General features: G+C 41.3%; 1 protein-coding gene across 11 annotated transcripts in view; it reads right to left on the bottom strand.

Moving 5' to 3' along the window:
* Positions 1–20156, bottom strand: part of LOC118656434 (CREB binding protein) — a 179614-nt gene that overhangs the window by 33611 nt on the left and 125847 nt on the right. For 9 of the 11 annotated variants that reach the window (XM_036309774.1, XM_036309775.1, XM_036309771.1 and 6 more), the window contains 10 exons: positions 19263–19365; positions 18806–18952; positions 17386–17503; positions 16465–16636; positions 16091–16135; positions 14422–14546; positions 13607–13795; positions 11203–11604; positions 8939–9118; positions 3211–3400 (listed from right to left, as the gene is read on the bottom strand). In XM_036309774.1, the coding sequence (XP_036165667.1) occupies positions 3211–3400; positions 8939–9118; positions 11203–11604; positions 13607–13795; positions 14422–14546; positions 16091–16135; positions 16465–16636; positions 17386–17503; positions 18806–18952; positions 19263–19365 (1671 nt within the window). The remainder of the gene's footprint in view (positions 1–3210; positions 3401–8938; positions 9119–11202; positions 11605–13606; positions 13796–14421; positions 14547–16090; positions 16136–16464; positions 16637–17385; positions 17504–18805; positions 18953–19262; positions 19366–20156) is intronic. The other 2 variants (XM_036309776.1, XM_036309777.1) reach the window with 2 other exon arrangements.

Raw genomic sequence — 20156 nt, 5'->3', positions numbered from 1 at the left:
TTAAGAAACTTTGACTTGTTGAGTGTTGTAGCAGTATCAAAAAAGAAAATCAGATATTTTTTAAAAAAAAATTCAGGACAGAGAGAACCAAGATGGCGGCATAGGTTAACGCCGGAGTTTGCTGCTTTGAACAACTACTTCAAAAGTGAAACCAAAAAACGGAAGGGACATCACCCAGAACCACAGGAACGCTGGCTGAGTGGAAGTCCTACAACTAGGAGGAAAGAGAAACGCATACGGACACTCAGAGGAGGCGCAGTGCTGAAGTCAAATTCTGAGGTGCGGAGTGCGCGGAGCGGGCTGGCGGCGGAGGGCGCGGTTGGCGTTTCCAATCAGGAGGGAGTCGCAGACTCTGAGCTCCAGATCCGGGCGAGTCTTTAGGGACCCAGACTCAAACGGGAGAAGCGGGACTGTCTGGCTTCGGTCAGAGCGAGTGCAGCTTTCTCTCTGAGCTTTGCAGCGGGTGCTGGGACTCAGAGAGGCAGAGCCCCTGGGGACAGGACTGAGAGCCGCCATAACTGCTCTCTCCAGCCCACCCTGTTGATCCTGTGCGACCCGCCCCGCCCAAGCCCTGCACAGAGGCATTTGCCGGATAGCCTCAGGCAAAGGCTAGATTAGCACCTCCCTAGAGGACAGAAGTTCTCTCACTGCTGACACAGCTGATTCTCATAGCCACTTGGCCTGGAGGTCAAACCCTCCCTGGAATTAGCTACAACAATCAAGATTTAACTATAAGACTGCGCACAAAGACCACTAGGGGGTGCACCAAGGAAGCATAACAAAATGCGGAGACAAAGAAACAGAACAAAATTGTCAATGGAAGATATAGAGTTCAGAACCACACTTTTAAGGTCTCTCAAGAACTGTTTAGAAGCCGCCAATAAACTTAATGAGATCTACAAGAAAACTAATGAGACCCTCGATCTTATATTGGGGAACCAACTAGAAATTAAGCATACATGGACTGAAATAACGAATATTATTCAGACTCCCGACAGCAGACCAGAGGAGCGCAAGAATCAAGTCAATGATTTGAAATGCGAAGAAGCAAAAAACACCCAACCAGAAAAGCAAAATGAAAAAAGAATCCAAAAATGCGAGGATAGTGTAAGGAGCCTCTGGGACAGCTTCAAGCGTACCAACATCAGAATTATAGGGGTGCCAGAAGATGAGAGAGAGCAAGATATTGAAAACCTATTTGAAGAAATAATGACAGAAAACTTCCCCCACCTGGTGAAAGAAATGGACTTACAGGTCCAAGAAGCGCGGAGAACCCCAAACAAAAGGAATCCAAAGAGGACCACACCAAGACACATCATCATTAAAATGCCAAGAGCAAAAGATAAAGAGAGAATCTTAAAAACAGCAAGAGAAAGAAACTCAGTTACCTACAAGGGAATACCCATACGACTGTCAGCTGATTTCTCAACAGAAACTTTGCAGGCCAGAAGGGAGTGGCAAGAAATATTCAAGGTGATGAATACCAAGAACCTACAACCAAGATTACTTTATCCAGCAAAGCTATCATTCAGAATTGAAGGTCAGATAAAGAGCTTCACAGATAAGGAAAAGCTAAAGAAGTTCATCACCACCAAACCAGGATTATATGAAATGCTGAAAGGTATCCTTTAAGAAGAGGAAGAGGAAGAAAAAGGTAAAGATACAAATTATGAACAACAAATATGCATCTATCAACAAGTGAATCTAAGAATCAAGTGAATAAATAATCTGATGAACAGAATGAACTGTTGACTATAATAGAATCAGGGACATAGAAAGGGAATGGACTGACTATTCCTGGGGGGGAAAGGGGTGTGGGAGATGCAGGAAGAGACTGGACAAAAATCGTGCACCTATGGATGAGGACAGTGGGTGGGGAGTGAGGGCGGAGGGTGGGGCGGGAACTGGGAGGAGGGGAGTTATGGGGGGAAAAAAAAGAGGAACAAATGTAATAATCTGAACAATAAAGATTTAATTAAAAAAAAGAAAAAAAAAAAGAAAATCACAATTCTTTAAAAAGGCTGTTATTCTTCCCTTTATCAACTATCTATCTGGAATGGGACCTCATGTACTTCAACCAAACAATGTAATACAACAAAGTACAAGCAGGGGCAGACATGAGAATGCAGCTTTGTTCACTTTTGTCTTTTAGCCCCCCAAAATGGTAAAAAACAATGGCATTATACTAATTATTGTTTTTCATAAAATGTATTATTTATGGGTGTTATGTAATAGGTTTTTTTAAAATAAACTAAGTATTTTCAAAATTCCAAACTGAGCCAACAGTGTTAATTTCTAATAGAGTAGATAGCAATAGATAATCCATACAGACAAAAACTCATTGGGGTCCTCAATTTTTAGAGTACAGAGATGTCTAAGACCAAAAATTTGAGAACTGCTGTACTCCATAATCTCCAGGGTCCCTTCTAGCAGCAAAACTGTACATCAATAGATGCTAACATTTCTCTGCCATCTTTCCCAAATGTAGCACCTGCAGGCCTGAACTTCTGAGGCCTGTTCTCACATTTCCAAGGGTCACCTGACAATTTTCTGACACCCTGCTACCTTCTTTACTTTTTAGACACCTCTCAAAGTGATTTTTAAAAATCACATAAAAAAATAAAATAAAAATCACATCCATTGTGAGGCTGGCTCACCCGACACAGCTCAGAACCCAAGTATCTTCACTAATTTGCCCCCACCCACTCCTACTGCACTAGGTCACTGGGTCCCACTCCACCCACTTGTTACTTTGGGCACTTATCTGTAGCAGCAAAAACCTACAGGTTCCTACATGTGTGCTGCCACGGTGATATTTTCCCCAATACCATGGCTTCGGTCATTTTCCTGCTTGAATCCGTCAGTGGTTGTTCATGCCTTGCCGAGTGAAGCCCAAGATCCTTGGCCTGCTCAAGGACTCAGATGCAATTTGAACTCCAGTCCCATAGCCAGGACATCTCAGAAGACAGCTGTGCACCCCTGAACTGCCCCCTAGAGCCAAGGCTTGTTTCTTATTATGCCATGAACCTGTGGATTCTTAGGGAGGAGTCCAGCTTGGTGTCATTACTTCAACATGGAGAATAGCAGGCAAAACAGATAAAAGGGGAAATGAAATTCTATTTCTGCTTTAGCTTTTAATCCATAATGTAGAATCACAACACAATGGCAAAGCAGCACAGTTCAGTAAAAGTTCAAGAAAACACAACTTACTTTTTTTCCGTGGCTGCGAAGGAGATGCTGACTGGGAAGTGGCACCATTAGCCGTGCTCTCTTCTTCCTCTTTAGCTTCTACTTTTACTTCTGGCTTCTTTTCATCCACTTCCATTGGTTCTGATTTCTGCTCTGTTGGGTCTGATTCTTCTTTAACTTGAGAAGATCCTTGTAGATCTTCCTCCATCATCTTGAAAAAATAAAATTATAAATAATGATACATAGATATCAAAAACCTTTATTCTAACTCAGAGTTACTGGAAAGCTCTTAAAAATCTATGGGTTTGTTAAAACCTTCTCCTGGTCACAGATGCATTTATCATTCCTTTCTCTTGCACAAGAAGGAATAGAGCATTTGGTGTCAGTTGAGTTGCTGTAAGATAGTACCAGTACAATTATGTACTAATTTTAAAATTTTATATGCTGCAGTACTTAAAGTATTCCATATATACATATCTACCATCACCCGCTCAGTAGTTTTACATATAGATTTTTCTCGGAAAATTGGGGCAGAGTTCAAAAGCCCAGCCAGCGTGACTCAGTGGTTTGATCATCAACCTGTGAACCAGGAGGTCACAGTTTGGTTCCTGGTTAGGCCACATGCCTGGGGTGCAGGCTTGATTCCCAGTGGGGACGTGCAGGAGGCAGGTGATCAGTAATTCTGTCTCATCACTGATGTTTCTCTCTCTCTCCCTCTCCCTTCCTTTCTAAAATCAATAAAAATATATTAAAAAATTAAAACAAAACACCAAATTGCTCAGAAGGCCAGGCAAGTAAAGTAATTGAATGCAACAAGGAGATGAGGTTGAGATAGCAGGAAGTTGTGGAGATCTGGCAAACTGGAGCGTCCATGTCCCCTCTAAAGGCCATGCTGGTGCTCCCATCCAGACTGCTGCCAGAGGATTTCAAGAACAATACTGACAGAGCTTATCATTTTCAAGAAAATCCAAAAATCTAATTTATAATTTCCCACTTTTAAAAATATTGTGAGCCAAACAACACTTTATATAGATTGGATTCAGCTCACAGTCTGCTAGTTTTCAACTTCTGCCACAGTTTAATTAGTAAACAAATAAACCCCTTGTGTATGTAACTCTGTGGACTATAAATGAATAAAGAATGGCAATGAAAAAGTTGCTGAATGATTCAAACATTTAAAATACAAACCTTTTTACCACTAAGTTTATTAGTTGTGGGCTTGTCATATATTGTCTTTATAATGCTGAGATATTTCTTCTAAATTTACTTTATTGAAGAGTTTATATCATAAAAGGATGTTAAATTTTGTCAAATGCCTTTTCTGAACTACTGAGATGATCATATCGTTTTTATCCTTTATTTTGTCACTGTGATGTATCACATTAATGAATGTTGAAGCATCCTTCCATCCCTGGGATAAATCCCACTTGATCATGGTGTATAGTCCTTTTAATGTATTGTTGAATCAGGCTGGCTAAAATTTTGTTGAGAATTTTTGCATCTATATTCAAGTATATTGGCCTGTAATTTCCTGTTTTTGTAATGTCTTTTTATCTGCTTTTGGTATCTGGGTAATGCTGGCTTCATAAAATGAGTTTGGGAGTGTTCCTTCCTCTTCAATTAAAAAAAAAAAAAGTTTAAGAAGGATAGGTTTAATTCTTCTTTGAATGTTTGGTAGATGCCATCTGGTCCTGGATTTTTATCTAAGATCAGGAACAAGACAAGGATGCCCATTACCACGTCTTCTATTCAAAATTATGTGGGAAGTCCTAGCTACAGCAATCAGACAAGACAAAGAAATAAAAGGCATCCAAATTGTAAAATAAGTAAAACTCAACTATCCTATATAATAAAAGGCTAATATGCAAATAGACCAAATGGTGGAACTGAACAAGCTATGACGTGCACTGACCACAGGGGGGCACGGGGGCATGTGGAACATGGTAGGCATTGGCCGCGGTGGGATGGTGGAGCAGGTGAGTGGGGGTGCCAGACCAAGGTGGGGCGCCAGTTGCTGTCATTGGGGCAAGCCTCTGGTGGTTACTGAAAATTATTTGCTCGTGCGCATTGTGGTCCTGCCTGGTGCGCTGGACTCGCTGCTTGCACCTGCTGCTGGCACCCAGCACTAGCCCTGATTACTCGGCGGCCTCAGCGGGTGTGAGCGGCTGCTGCCAGCCACAATCTCCCCTTAGGGCTTCTCCATCTCCCCCTGCTCCTGAGGGGCAATTGGGGCCGGCAGCCACCTCTCGCACCCATGGCTGGCATCAGCCCCATTCGCACCCATAGCTGGTGCTAGAGCCGCCGCTCACACCCACTGATGGCGCTAGAAACAATTGCTCTGTACCATCAGTGGGTGCGAGCGATGGCTGCTGGCCCTGATAGCCCCTGAGGGCTTCTCCACCTCCCCCTGCTCTTGAGGGGCGATTGGGGCAACAGCCGCCACTCACACCTGCTGATGGCACTAGCCCTCACACCTGCTGCTGGTGCCGGCCCCAATTGCTCTGTGCCGTCAGAGGGTGCGAGTCAGTACGTGGGAGAGGTGGTAGTGGGAGTGGGGCTGCCAGCAGGCAGGGGACCAGGGGCTGCTGAGGGAGGAGCTGGGCGGGGGCTCGGAGGATGGACTGAGACCCACCCCTGTGCCCACCGCAGCCTCGCGGCCCACAGTTCCTTTCAAGGTGCACAAATTCGTGCACTGGGCCCAGTTAGAACTAATAAAAGACTTCAGTAAAGTTGTAGGACACAGAATAAATATGCAGAAATCTCTTCAGAATTCTATATACTAAAATGATGATCAGAAGAAGATATTAAGAAAACTATCTCATTTACAACAGCATTAAAATTATAAAACACCACCGTGGCCAGATAGCTTTGTTGGTTAGAGCAGTGGTCGGCCAACTTATTAGTCAACAGAGCCAAATATCAACAGTACAACGATTGAAATTTCTTTTGAGAGTCAAACTTTTAAACTTAACTATATAGGTAGGTACATTGTTATTAACTTAATTAGGGTACTCCTAAGGCCTAGGAAGAGCCACACTCAAGGGTCCAAAGAGCCACATGTGGCTTGCGAGCCGCAGTTTGCCGACCACGGGGTTAGAACATTGTCCTATTACACCAAGGTTGAGGATTCAATCCCTGGTCAGCGCACATACAAGAAGCAAGCAATGAATGCAGAGATAAGCAGAACAACAACAAAATCCATGTCTCTGTTTCTGTCTCCTTCTCACTCTCTAAAAAATCTATAAATTAAAATAAAAGTATTAAATATCTAGGAATAATTTTTAAAAAATATTTATTGTTGAAAGTATTACATATGTCTCCTTTTAACCACCAATATCTAGGATTAAATTTACCCAAAGAGGTGAAAGACCTGTACTCTGAAAACTGTAAGACACCAAAGAAAGTAACTGAACAATACAAATAAATGGAAGGATATACCTTGCTCATAGACTGAAAGAATTAATATTGTTAAAATGTCCTTGCTACCTAAAGTAATATACAGATCCTATGCAATCCCTATCAAAATACCAAGGGCATTCTTCTCAGCATTAGAACTAATCCTAAAATTTATATGGAACTACAAAGGACTCTTAATAGCCAAAGAAATCCTGAGAAAGAACAAAGTAGGAGGTATTACGCTCCCTAATATCAAACTATACTACAAAGCTACAATAATCAAAACAGTATGATACTGGCATAAAAAAAAAGATACAGATTCATGGAATAGAATAGAGAATACAGAAAACATTCCTTGCTTATAAGGTCAATTAATCTATGACAAAGGGGGCAAGGATATACAATTGGGTAAAGACAGTTTCTTCAATAAGTGGTGCTGACAAAACTATACAGATAAATGGAAAATATGAAATCGGACCACTTTCTTATATCATATATAAAAATAAACTCAAAATGGATTAAAGACTTAAATGTTATACCTGAAACCATAAAAGTCCTAGAAGAAAACATAGGCAGTACATTCTTCGCCATAGATCTTAGCAATATCTTTTTGGATATATCTTCTCGAGCAAAGGGATACAATAGAAAAAATAAGAAAAAACTAGTAATCCAGTTTAAAAATGGGAAGAGAACCTCAGTAGCCATTTCTCTAAAGAGGACAGACAGATGGCCAATAGACATGAAAAGATGCTCAACATCACTAATTGCCAGGAAAATGCACACTAAAACCACAATGAGATATCACTTCACACCTGTCAGATGGCTTCCATCAATAAATCAACAAATAACAAGTATTGGTGAGGATGTGGAGAAAAGGGAACCATTGTACACTGTTGGTAGGATTATAAATTAGTGTAGTCACTATGAGAAAGTGTGGAGCTTCCTCAAAAAAAAAATTAAAAATTAAAAATAGAGCTACCATACGATCCAGCAATTCCACTTCTGGGTATTTATTTGAAGAAATTATAAACACTAATTTGAAAAAGTATATGCCCCTGTATGTTCCCTGCAGAATTATTTACAAGAACTAAGATATGGAAGTAAACCAGATGTCCATCAACAGATAAATAGATAAAGATGTGATATATATAATATGTGTTTTATACACACACACACACACACACACACACACACACAAAAAGAATGATATCTTGCCATTTCTGACAACATGGACAGACCTATAGGTTATTTGCTAAGTGAAATAAGCCAGACAAGGATAAATACAGTATCTCACTTATACATGAATCTAAAAAATGAAATAAATAAAAAAATAAAACAAAACACAAACAGACCCACAGATATAGAGAATAAGCTGACAGTTGCCAAAAGGGAGGGAGTAGGAGGATGAAGAGGGGAAGAATACACAGTATCTTTATTTATTTATTTACTTAAAATATTTTTATTGATTTCAGAAAGGAAGGGAGAGGGAGAGATAGAAATATCAATGATGAGAGAGAATCATTGATCTGCTGCCTCCTGCATGCCCCCAACTGGGGATCGAGCCCGCAACCCCGGCAATGTGCCCTTGATCAGAATCAAACCTGGGACCCTTCAGTCCACAGATCAATGCTCTATCCGCTGAGCTAAACCGGCTAGGGCTCTTTAAAAGGAAATCTATAAAAGATTATTTTTACAATTTCTGTTTGAAAAACTCTGGTTTCCAAAAAAGTGTTTTCCCAAGCTTTGCATTTTTTTTGTTAGTTCATGTATTTTTTTTTTCCTTATTAAGGTATTACTAGTATATATGTGTCCTTATCCCTCCATTGTCCCCTCATCCCCATGCTTTGTATTCAAAAAAAAAGAAAAGTAAAATATAAGCTAGTGCTCTTCATTTCTGGCAAAAAACCCAACAAAAAACAAGACAAAAAAACCCATACCTATATCTAAAAATAAATAACCAATCTGTTTTTGATTATGGGTTTGAGTAGCAAATAGATTAAAGAGGTTATTAAAATAAAAAGCAAGGCCCTGGCCAGTTGCTCAGTGGTTAGAGCATTGGCCCATGGACTGAAGGGTCACAGATGCGGTTCTGGTCAAGGGCACATAAGGCTTGATCACGGCCCTGGTTGCAGCATGCTGGAGGCAACCAATCAACATGTCTCTCTCACGTAGATGTTTCTCTTTGTTTCTCCCCCTCCTTTTCACCTCTCTAAAAAAAAAAATAAAATAAAAAATAAAAACCTCAATGGAAAAAATATCCTCAAATGAGGATTAACAAAACAAACAAACAAATAAAAAGTCACACCAAAAAAACAAAAAGCAGGTACATCCATGATGGATCCCTGGCACCTACCGCAGACGCAGGTTCCCCCTTGGATTCACTGGCATCTGGCTCGGTGTCCTCGGTCTTGACCTCAGTCTTCATTTCCAGCATTGGTATTTCTGGTCCTGGCTGCTGGGAGTTGGTTTCAGCACTGGCCACTGAAGATGGAGTGGGTACCCTGTTCTCAATGCTGGCTGCTGCCTGGGAAAGCTGTAGAAAAACCAAAATCATTTGTCTCTGTTAACAAAACAATATATATGATCTTAAAACTCTGCTGCTGGTCACCCAATATACAGTTTTGTGTTAACATTTCTCAATACTAACCTAATAAGCATCCCTATTTGAGAGAACTGAAGAACAAAAGTTCAAATAGTTCTAGAGGAAGACAACATCAGGCAGAAACACAACTGATTTCTTGCTAAATAAACAGAGATGGAAGAACAGAGCTTTCTACATGCTGATATGAAATTAATTTTCTGCAAGCTTTCTACCTAAGCCATAGAAAGAACCCCCTAATTTGAAATTAATTCCTTCTACTAAGATCATTTATGTTTATGGTTAAAAACTGAATTATAAATATACTAGTGACCTGGTGCACAGATTCATGTACATTGAAAGGAAATTAATTAGAAGGTGACTGGAGGGATGGGACTGGGCGAGAAAGGCTGCACCCTGGAGCTAACCTGCTGCAGTCCCTCTGGCAGGTGGGGTTCCTAGGCCTGGCCTGCCAGGATTCGGCTAAAACAGCTCTATGACATCCCCCAAGGGGTCCTGGAATGTGAGAGGGCACTCTACAAAGTTGCTGTTGTACAGGGTGTGGAATGCAAACACAAGTGTGCAGTAAACCAGATTCGGGGCCAACAGTACCCCAGCAACAACATAACCCATGGCTGAAGGTGGAATCGTGCGGCCCCGCAAGGAATTGGGCTCCCTCCTCTCTGGTTTCGGTGGGTGTCACCCAAGAACAGCTGCTGCCAAGTCACTGCAGCTTGGCAGATCCTGTGTTGAGCGTCTGCCCCCTGGTGTGGTCAGTGCGCATCCTAGCGACTGGTCTCGCGGTAGGAGGGCCACTTAGCATATTAGCCTTTTATATATATATAGAAGATAAGTATATATGTAGGAGGGGGAATAAAGTACCTATATGAAACAAGAATATATAATTAGCTTGTTAATTGCAGGAACAGTGTTGGGATTAGTGGCAGAGAAATAAGCAAACATTAAGAGAAGGAACCACTAAAGGAATTATACATTTTCAAAGCCTTATCCAAGGCAGTTTAAAGTAAATAAACAAAAGATAATGTAAAATTAGAAAGGCTTTGGAGAAATACAAATAGTAATGTTATCTTGGGATTGTTGTTGAGATTAATTTTAACATTTAATAAATACCTTCAGTCCCCAAGAATAAAGTTAATGTATTTCAGGGGGAGAGGGGTTTCTAAGTTAGACTGGTAAGAAAATGGATACTAAGATTGATTTTAGTGATAACTGGGGGAGGGAGGTGGAGGCAACAAGAGGGCAGCCTTAGGTCCCTGGGTCAGTGGAGCAACCCAGCCTAGGAGAGGCACCCAGACTGGCCACCTCCAGCAGGTCCATGGAGGACTGGGCAGATCTGAGCCACAGGAAGTACTAACCTGGATCTGCCAAGTTGTCATAAAAAAGAAAAGGCTTCCAGTCTGAAAACAAGGCTGATAGGCAAGATCAAAGCACATACAATCAAGAACATGACCATACTTAAATGTTAGGAGAAAAATTACCAAAACTCAGAAGACATAAATCTAGGACAGATAATGGGAAACATACTGCTCTTATAAAGAGGTAGTTTAAAAATTCGACAGAAGACTCATATTATTTCTTTAGAATTGCTGATTTTTGCAAACTCATTTAAGTAGGAATGATAATAAATTATGTCCTGCCAAACACAGCCTTTCAGTTACTTTTTGGGGTGGCACCAAGATTCTACAGCAACTTCATGGCAGAATTTTTTAAAAAAAATTATTTACTGATTTGGGGGGGGGGGGTAGGGGGGGGAAAAGAGGGAGGAGGGGAGAAAGGGAGAGAAGGAGAGATAGAGAGAGGAGTAAAAGAGAGAACATCAATTTTTTGTTCCACTTACTTATGGAATCATTGGTTGTTGTTTTTGTATATGCCCTTACTGGAAATTGAACCCACAACCTTGGCATATAGGGACGATGCTTTAACCAACTGAGCTACCCTACATGGCCAGGGTCATCATGACAGATTTATGGGAAAGTTCTCATTAAGAGTCTCAGAACAAAGGCAACAGAGAGGCTCACCGGTGTGCCAGGAGGCTGGGTGTGCACAGGCGTTGGCTGTTGCTGTGATGACTGAGGGGTGGCCACAGATGGGGGCTGAACTGGGGTCTGAGGCTGCGGGGTCACCTGGGCTGCTGCCTGGACTGTAGGAGTGCTCTGTGCTTGACTAGCACTGGGCACTGAGCCAGGAGTTGGGGTAGGAGTCTGCCCGGAAGACGACACAGGAGTCGATGGCTGAGTGGGAGCTGCTGGCTGGGGAGGAGTCATCACAGGTGCTGTTGGATGCTGTAGAGATGGCATGCCAGCAGCTGTGGAAGCAGGAGGTGGTGTCTGGTGCAAAGGTGATTGTGTCACTGGTGGACAAGGCAGCTGGGACCCAAGCATGTTCAGAGGGTTAGGAAGAGCAGCACCAGGCACCTGTCCCTAACAGAGGAAACAGAGTATGTTAACATTATGTTCCCTATTTGGAAATGTGGCAACAAATTTGAAGAATTTAAATGTGTGAAAATCTAATCGTGGTTTCTTGAAGAGGTCTACTGGGCACTGAGTTTCAGGAGCATGTTCCATTTGCAAAAATCTATCCAGCTGTACACTTATAATGTGTACTTTCCAATAAAGTTAATGCTATGTTTCTTCTATTTTGATTTATATAACTGTCAAAATTTCCGGTTTAAACATGTCCACTCAGCTTACTAGCTTCATGCTCCATAATATCCACCTACAGCTAAGACCAACAGAAAAGGTATTTATCTTAAAAAAAAAAAAGTTGTTGAAATACTGAAATGTTTCAGTGCAGTGATCTCAGCTGAGGACATGCTTCAGAGTACCTGTAGACCTTTGAAAAAGTGATTCCAAATCACTGGTCTAGAACAAGGGCTACAATCTACTGCCTGTGGCCAAACCCAGCTAGCTGCCTATTTCTGTAGTAAAGTTTTATTGAAACACAGCACGCCCATTCATTTGTGTAGGAATGAACATGGCTGTGATTTCCCCCCACAATGGTGGAGGTTAATAGTTAAGACAAAGAGTCTATGTATGGCCCACAAAGTAAAAAATATTTACAGGACATATCTGCTGACCCGTTCTAGAGCAATGACACGTTCTGGAAATTAAGAATTAATGAATAGGCATTTAGAGAGTAAATTCAGAATAGTCAATTACTTTTATGCAATATTATTTCATGTTAAAAAATTAAAACACGATTTTCATATTTTAGAGGAAGGTTTGGCCTATTTTATTTACTTATTATTATTTTTTAATATATCTTATTGATTTTTTTACAGAGAGGAAGGGAGAGGGATAGAGAGTTTGAAACATCGATGAGAGAGAAACATCGATCAGCTGCCTCCTGCACACCTCCCACTGGGGACGTGCCCGCAACCAAGGTACACACCCTTGACCGGAATCGAACCTGGGACCCTTCAGTCTTCAGGCCGACGCTCTATCCACTGAGCCAAACAGGCCAGGGTAGGTTTGGCCTATTTTAAATACATGTACATATACATACAGCAACACTACTATACTATAACAACAAAAGGGTTTTTAAAAGGCAGTAAAATGGAGAGAAACACATCGATTGGTTGCCTCCTGTACATGCCCTCGTGAGGGCCCAGGACAGGGAGGAGCCTGCAATCAAGGCCTGCTTCTGAATAAAACAAAAAATACAGAATAAATGCCTGGGTGCAGTGGCTCAGTGGTCGAGCATAGACCTATGAACCAGAAGGTCACTGTTTGATTCCTGGTCAGGGCACATGCCCAGGTTGCAGGCTCGATCCCCAGGTGGGGCATGCAGGAGGCAGCCAATCAGTGATTCTCTCTCATCACTGATGTTTCTAGCTCTCTCTCCCTCTCCCCTTCCTCTCTGAAATTAATAAAAAAAATATATATATATTTTAAAAGGCAGTAAAATGAATGGAAAATAATTCTCTTCAGCTTTAGACTGAATAAGTAAAAACACACTGAATAAAAGGATAACTACTCAACTGATCCAGTTAGCCTGACTTCACTTGGACAGTTCAGGGACAGGTAACAAAATACACAAACCAAAAGTCATTAGGAGTGAACTCATGGGACCCTTCCTTACTCGCTCTTTAAAATTCAGTGTCTCTCAGATTTGCATATGAAACTTAGAATTTTGACACAAGTAAAAACCAAGAAAAAGACAACAACAAAAATCAAAATGCAAAAGCACACAAACCAAAAAACCACAACCCACTCTAGTTTTACATGAAGTTCTTCACCCCAAGATGTTAAGAGTCATTCCAAACAAGGTAAAAATGACAGGATAAAATAAGGACAATATCAAGAGATGCTAAAAGGTAAAAATCAAATGTGTAGTCTAGAATCCTAATTTCCACGAAAAAAGACATAGGTCAGTGGGAAGCTGGGGCTGTATCAATGTGGGTGGCCCAAAGGCAAACGGTACCTGTGACACGCCTGTCTGGGCCGCTGGCTGCCCCATGCCTACATTGTTCACACTCATTGCCCCACTGGATGAAGGGAACTGGTTCTGAGGCAGGAACTGGTTCTGTGTGGGCGCCTGGGCCATCATGTTGTTGGCATGTGCGCTCATCATGTTTGGAGGCTGAGGCATTCGGGAAGGAGAAATGGCCATCTAAAAGACAACAAGCATCATTGAGAATTCAGAGGACAAAAGCCAAAGTATTCAAGATAAAGTAGAAGAGACAGAAATCTTCAAATCCTCCCTCCCTCTTGGGAAAAGAAACACCATTAAGACCTTACAGCTCCAAGGCACTTTACCAGCTTTCTCATGCAGTCTCTAATGAGTGGGCTTCAGATTGTCCTCTAGATAGAAATCAATAGCATGCTATAATTTAAAGTTCGAGATATGTTTTTCTGAGTTCTATGAAGCATTTAGAAAGCAGCCGCAGGAGAGTCAGCTCTAGGAGTCAACAGACACTGACAAGTCCCTCTTGGCCACAAAACTGAGGCTGTCTATTCCATCTACAGAACTCCATCTTCTCAAAGAGTCATAATTCCCTATGAAATTGGCATTCAAATAAAATAATGGTCAAATAATTTTCACTACAGTAATGAAGACAAGAAAGAGAAAGAGAGAAAGAGAGAGAGAGCGCGCGAGAGATGAAAGAAATAAAGCATAACCCAAATCCAAAGGAACAGGTACCATAGGATTCTAGACAATCTACAATTTTACTGCTTAGAGAATTTTCCTTATTTGGGCAAGGCCTTCTCAGCACAGTTAAGGCAAGCAGGACTTACCCCTGGAACGGAGCCCATGCTGTTCATTGGGACAGAGTGGTTCATGGGGGATGCTGCACGCGGTCCCATGGGAGCTTGTGGCAACTGTACATTCCCCAAGGACATCGGGTTAAATGAATTCATCCCTGTAAATGTACCCACAATAGTTCATTAGGAAAAGCATCCACAGGGAAACAGAATTACAACTTGCCCAATAAACTCTAAGCAAAATAACATGGAACACATACACAACACATACAACTGAAAGGAAATCACCCAGCTAATCAGATGATTAAGTAACAGAATTTTCATATCCAGGAAAAATGGCATCAATGCTGGTGAGGGTGGTATGGTGGGGATCGGAGGGGCAGGACAAAATGAGGAGATGAGGGTAGAAAGCCAGGTAAACCACAAAAAAATAAGGCTGAGGAAGCACTGATCAGTATGGCAGAACCCCGCTCAAAAAGCATCAAAGTGACTTAAGGAGACAAGGCTACATCGGGAAGATGTTCCCACCAACTATGGAAGAGGTGTTAACTAAGGCCAGGGCACCAATCTGAGCCAACCTCTCACTAACACCTGCTGGAGCATGTGGCTTCCGTTTTCTCTCCTGCAGGAAACCCATTCTCATCCCCCCTCCCCCCCCCACCTCCACTCCCACCCCGGCCTCCTAGCTCTTCAGCTGGGTTTATATTTATTGTTAGAATCTGGGATAAGACTCAAAATATGGTTTTAATTTTGCAAACAAGTGTTTAGAAAGCATCCAAAGGTGGCAAGCTCTCAGCCTTCTCTCCACACATGAGGAAAATCCCATTTTCGCAGTTCCTTTGCTGTCCTGGGGCTGCTCATTGTTCGCAGAAATGTTATACCATGGAAGACACTTCACTAGCTGCTAAGTGTCTTCAGACCACAGCCTCTCCTTCTTTGTAATTTCCTACAATCCTCTGTAAACTCTTTCCTTTATATTATCAGTTTATCTACCATGTCTTTTTCAATATGCAATAAGATTACTGCAAACTTAAAAAATGACCTTTTCTCCCCTCCCAAACTACTTTACTAACAGCAGAGCCAAGCCTTGCTTTAGAATCTTTGGGTAATGTCACCACCTTATTTCACAACCTGTGAAAACACCTTACTGTTCAAGTCTCAATTAGTAAAAGGTTTGAAATGTCCCTCATCCCCAAACTCCCAAACTAAAATGATGGCTTCAACCAAGCAAAAACTAGTGAATTTCAACCTGACAAAGAACCTTTAAAAGTTGTTGAGACCAGCTGCCAGCACTTCAGCCTGATGCAGACTCTCTGAGTGTAAATCCTGCTGGCTAGGCTTGACCACCTGCACTCACAGGGCCCAGAGCAGCCACTGCACTTTCTCCACCTCACCTCCCGTGCTGCTCGCTTGCTGCCCCAGGACTGGCCTGATGCTCTCCTTTCACACATTCAGAAACGTTTCCTTACCCCACCCACAATGTTTTGTGAGACTCTTCCTAAAAGTAATGACCTCTCTTGAATCCAAATACAACTGATATTCATACTGCCTGTGGAAATGAATTCTGCTCATCAACAATAAGGAATGTAAGGAAAAAGAAGCGCTATAAAGAAATAAAGAGGAAAAGAGGAAAAAAGAAACAATGCACTTTGTGGCTGTTGAATGGTAAACAGAAATATGATTCACAGCAATAGTTAAATACCTTGAGAAACCTGCATGCGATTCACTGGCAGGGGCATGGGCCCATCTATAATGGCAGGGAAAAAAAAAGTTATTTAAAATAATCCTTGATTGAGGAATAAGGAATGTATCTTGAGTATTTCAAACTTAAAGAAAAAACCAGTCAACAGGTCCCAAAGCACTGGACATTCGATGCTTGCAAACCCTTTAAAGGACCTCTCCACAAGAGACTCAATGTCTAAACATAGGCCAATGTATAAGGTCATGACCACTATCAGTCTCCAAAATGTGGGCTTTCTGAGAACATAATTCTATATACTTAGAAACACACCCCAAATACAGAAGGAAAAACAAGCAAACAGATTAAGGGCTGATAGAAGGAAATGAAGTCCTTACTTGGAGGTCTCACAGGTTGTGACTGTGGTATCCCAGGGGGCTGCGCCCCGGGGGCTGGTAAGGCTGGCTGGTTACCCAAGATGCCTTGTTTGTGTAAACGCGACCTCCGTTTCTCTTCTAGTTCTTTTTGTATCTTATAGATTTTCTCTGCTAATAAGTGATAGTATTCATCCTGAAGAGCAATGACATTAGGCAGTCAAAACTATAAAAAATGATCTGGTTCGTATGTTCTAAACAATTAATGAACTTTATTAAGTACACTAACAAAGTAAGTGTTCAACACTTCTAACTAATAAACCAAAGGCCAAAATTCTTGTTGAACTAGTTACATTACAAGATTTAATAGACAGTAGGTACTAAATGCATGTTACATTTCTTTCCACAGTTGAACTTCTTCTTGGATATTCACTGGTGCTGGCAATAATAGTATAAGCATAACAAACAACGCCCACATGGACATGGACATGGCATCCATGGATAAAATGCAATTTTGTATACCACATTTACCTGTAGTGGTGGATACTATAGTAAACAAAGAGAGTTGTGCAGGGACCTAATTTTTTTTTCCTTTTTCTTTTTTCAGAGAGGAAGGGAGAGGGGGAGAGAGAAAGAAACACCAATGATGAGAGAATCACTGATCAGCCTGCCTCCTACAGGCCCCACACTGGGGATCGAGCCTGCAACCCAGGTATGTGCCTTAACAGGGACCTTCTGGTTCATAGGTCGATGCTCAATCACTGAGCCACACCAGGCAGATGGGACCTAATTTCTTATCTGCTAAGTCTCTCTGGTCAGGCTCCTCAAGGTGATAGATAGGCTTACCCAACTAACATATCCCCACTTCCAGACAAGCCAGCCAGCCAGATGCAGCTATATATCTACCACAGGTATGTGCAGGCTGGAATAAGTAAGGCAACCTACCCGGCTGTTGGCAGACTCATACATGTCCCCTTCTACTTTCTTAGCGTAGGCCACTAGGTTCTCCATGCGGCGATCCTTCAGGGCTGCAGGGTCAGGTGTTGGGAAGATGGCTTGGACGCTAGGAGGACAACATATTCTATCAACCCACTTTCAATACATCAGTATCTTGCCACTTTATATGTGACATGGAAAGAGAAGCTTATCTACCTACAGGGGTGATACACTGTTGAGAGAAATCCCAAATCTCTCTTGCCTAGAATATGAGTACACAAATGAAGTCATTCTCTAGAGACAATACTAACCTGTTGATTTATCTACAAGTCCAAAACAATATTTTGCTATTAGCAATAAATGCTAGGTCATCTCAAGAATAATACAATTTTTTAAAAAGTATTTTTTATTGATTTTAGAGAGGAAGGGAGAGGAAGAGAGAGAGAGAAAAATCAATGATGATAGAGAATCATTGATTGGCTGCCCCCTACATACCCCACACTGGAGACCAAGCCCACAACCCAGGCATATACCCTGACCGAGAATTGAACAGCAACCTTCTGGTTCATGGGTTGATGCTCAACCACTTAGCTACACCAGCTGGGCAAGAATAATATGATTTTGAATTCCTACTTTTAAACTATTTATTACAAATTTTTTTTAATTAAAATAATGAAGAAAACTCCAAGAGAATCATTGGTTAACTTCACCTTCAATTTAATTTAACTAGCTTGCGAAAGTTAACTATTAACTCTGCACGTTCACTGACTATATATATGATGGTACTGTCATGCAATCTGTATTCACTAGGCCCAAATTCCCCCAATTCTCAAGGGTCTCCAGAAACATAATCTTGAGCCATAAATTAGCTTCTGAGCTAATCCCAGCCCCCTCATGTATCCCAGAGCTCAGAGTACATATCTAGCTGCACTGGGAGTGTTGGCCTCTGTGACATGGCTTACAGTTCATGCTCCTCTACAGGGGAGAGCTATGAATCCTCTGATGCCCCTCACTGGGGATGCGGGGTCTGGGATTCTCTGGCCTGCTAGCAGTGTCTGTGATTCCCTAAAAAGGATGTAAGTCCCTTTAGCTGCTAGGGTACTATCACCTGGAACCACTTAGGAATTAAATCAGATCCTGATAATAAAGGGCAAAACTGTCACAATGCTATCAGCCACAAAATGTTTCTGTCACATGTGAATAATGGGTGAGGTGGGAACATACAGTGGGGTCTGGGATTCTCTGGCCTGCTAGCAGTGTCTGTGATTCCCTAAAAAGGATGTAAGTCCCTTTAGCTGCTAGGGTACTATCACCTGGAACCACTTAGGAATTAAATCAGATCCTGATAATAAAGGGCAAAACTGTCACAATGCTATCAGCCACAAAATGTTTCTGTCACATGTGAATAATGGGTGAGGTGGGAACATACAGTTTATGCACTAGATGGCTCCGCAGGTCCTGGGTGACATGTTCATGCCAGCCTTTCCGAACGCCAGTGCTAGAAGTAGGTGCTGCTGTTGGTATAGTGCTGAGGGTTCCAATGTTTCCAGAATTTGAGCCATCATTCATCAGTGGGCTATGGGAAGAACAAGAACTTCAGCCATCTATTAAAGTGACTCAAATGTGCTTCATTTAAGTAAGGCCTTCAACCATATGAGACTTAAAAAGTTTAAGTTAGGAGAGCCAAGTGGTGAATGTACAACAAAATAGAAACCATGTTTTATCTATTATCTGCTCTACATTTATAATTAAAAGAAAAATAGCATGCCTCCACCCAAACTATTTTCTCTGCCTCACATTTAGAAAGAATTATGGCGTTTTGTGTGATTCCCAGCCCACTTTCATGTGTGACTATCACACAGGAGCCAATTGAAACATGGGTCTTCTTTGTGGCCACAAGGGAAGTTGGAAGAGCTGATTCTGAAATCAAGTTTGGTGGCTGCTGATCTGTTGTTATTCCTCCTGCTGGAACGTTCATTGGGTTATTTCTTTTAAAAACAGAAAAGAAATCAAATCCTAAATTATAATATACACTTAAGAGTTCAAGTCACTATATGAATAAGCAATTCTTAATGAGTATAATAACAAACACTATGGCAGGAACTCTGCAAGTTATATTTTCAATAATGGTGATTGACTTGTAATACAAGTTCAGTTGCAGACTCCTTCCCACTGTATCATATAATTAAAATAAGACAGTTTTATGGAGGCTGGATGGTATCATAAGTAACTATAAGGTGGTGGAAAAAACCAGAAATGATCCATTTTACTTTTAGATTTTGATCCTGGCTTTATTAATATCATGCTCTAAACAATTAAACTGACTTGTCACATATATGTCATCTATTTCTTTTGTATATCAGAAACTAAAACCATAGATACTAAGTGTAGGTGAAAAGCATAAAAGGTCAATTTGTCTACAGTATTCATCTTCTAGGATAAAAGAAGTTAATAGTCTTATCCCAAATTAAACCATCAATAGGAATAGAATTAGAATTCAGGTCTTAGGACTCCAAACTAGTTTCCTGGTTAGTAGAAGTTAGATATGCATTAGGGAGGTTGCTTTCCAAAAAGCAACAAATGAGATGTTTTCAAAGAGCCATTTTTAAAATAAAATACCAAAAAAAAAAAAAAAAAAAAAGAAACAAAACTAGTACAATGACCTTGATTTAACTTGACTGACATAACTGCTTGGCTTAAGACTAATTTTAAAAGGACTATGTCGATTTAGCCCTGGCTGGTTTGGCTCAGTGGATAGAGAGTTGGCCTGTGAACTGAAG

This window comes from Myotis myotis, unplaced genomic scaffold (assembly GCF_014108235.1).
Source record: "Myotis myotis isolate mMyoMyo1 unplaced genomic scaffold, mMyoMyo1.p scaffold_m19_p_5, whole genome shotgun sequence".
Taxonomy (NCBI): Eukaryota; Metazoa; Chordata; class Mammalia; order Chiroptera; family Vespertilionidae; genus Myotis; species Myotis myotis.
The sequence above is the reverse complement of the archived record's forward strand: the minus strand, read 5'-3'. Positions and strand labels throughout refer to the sequence as shown.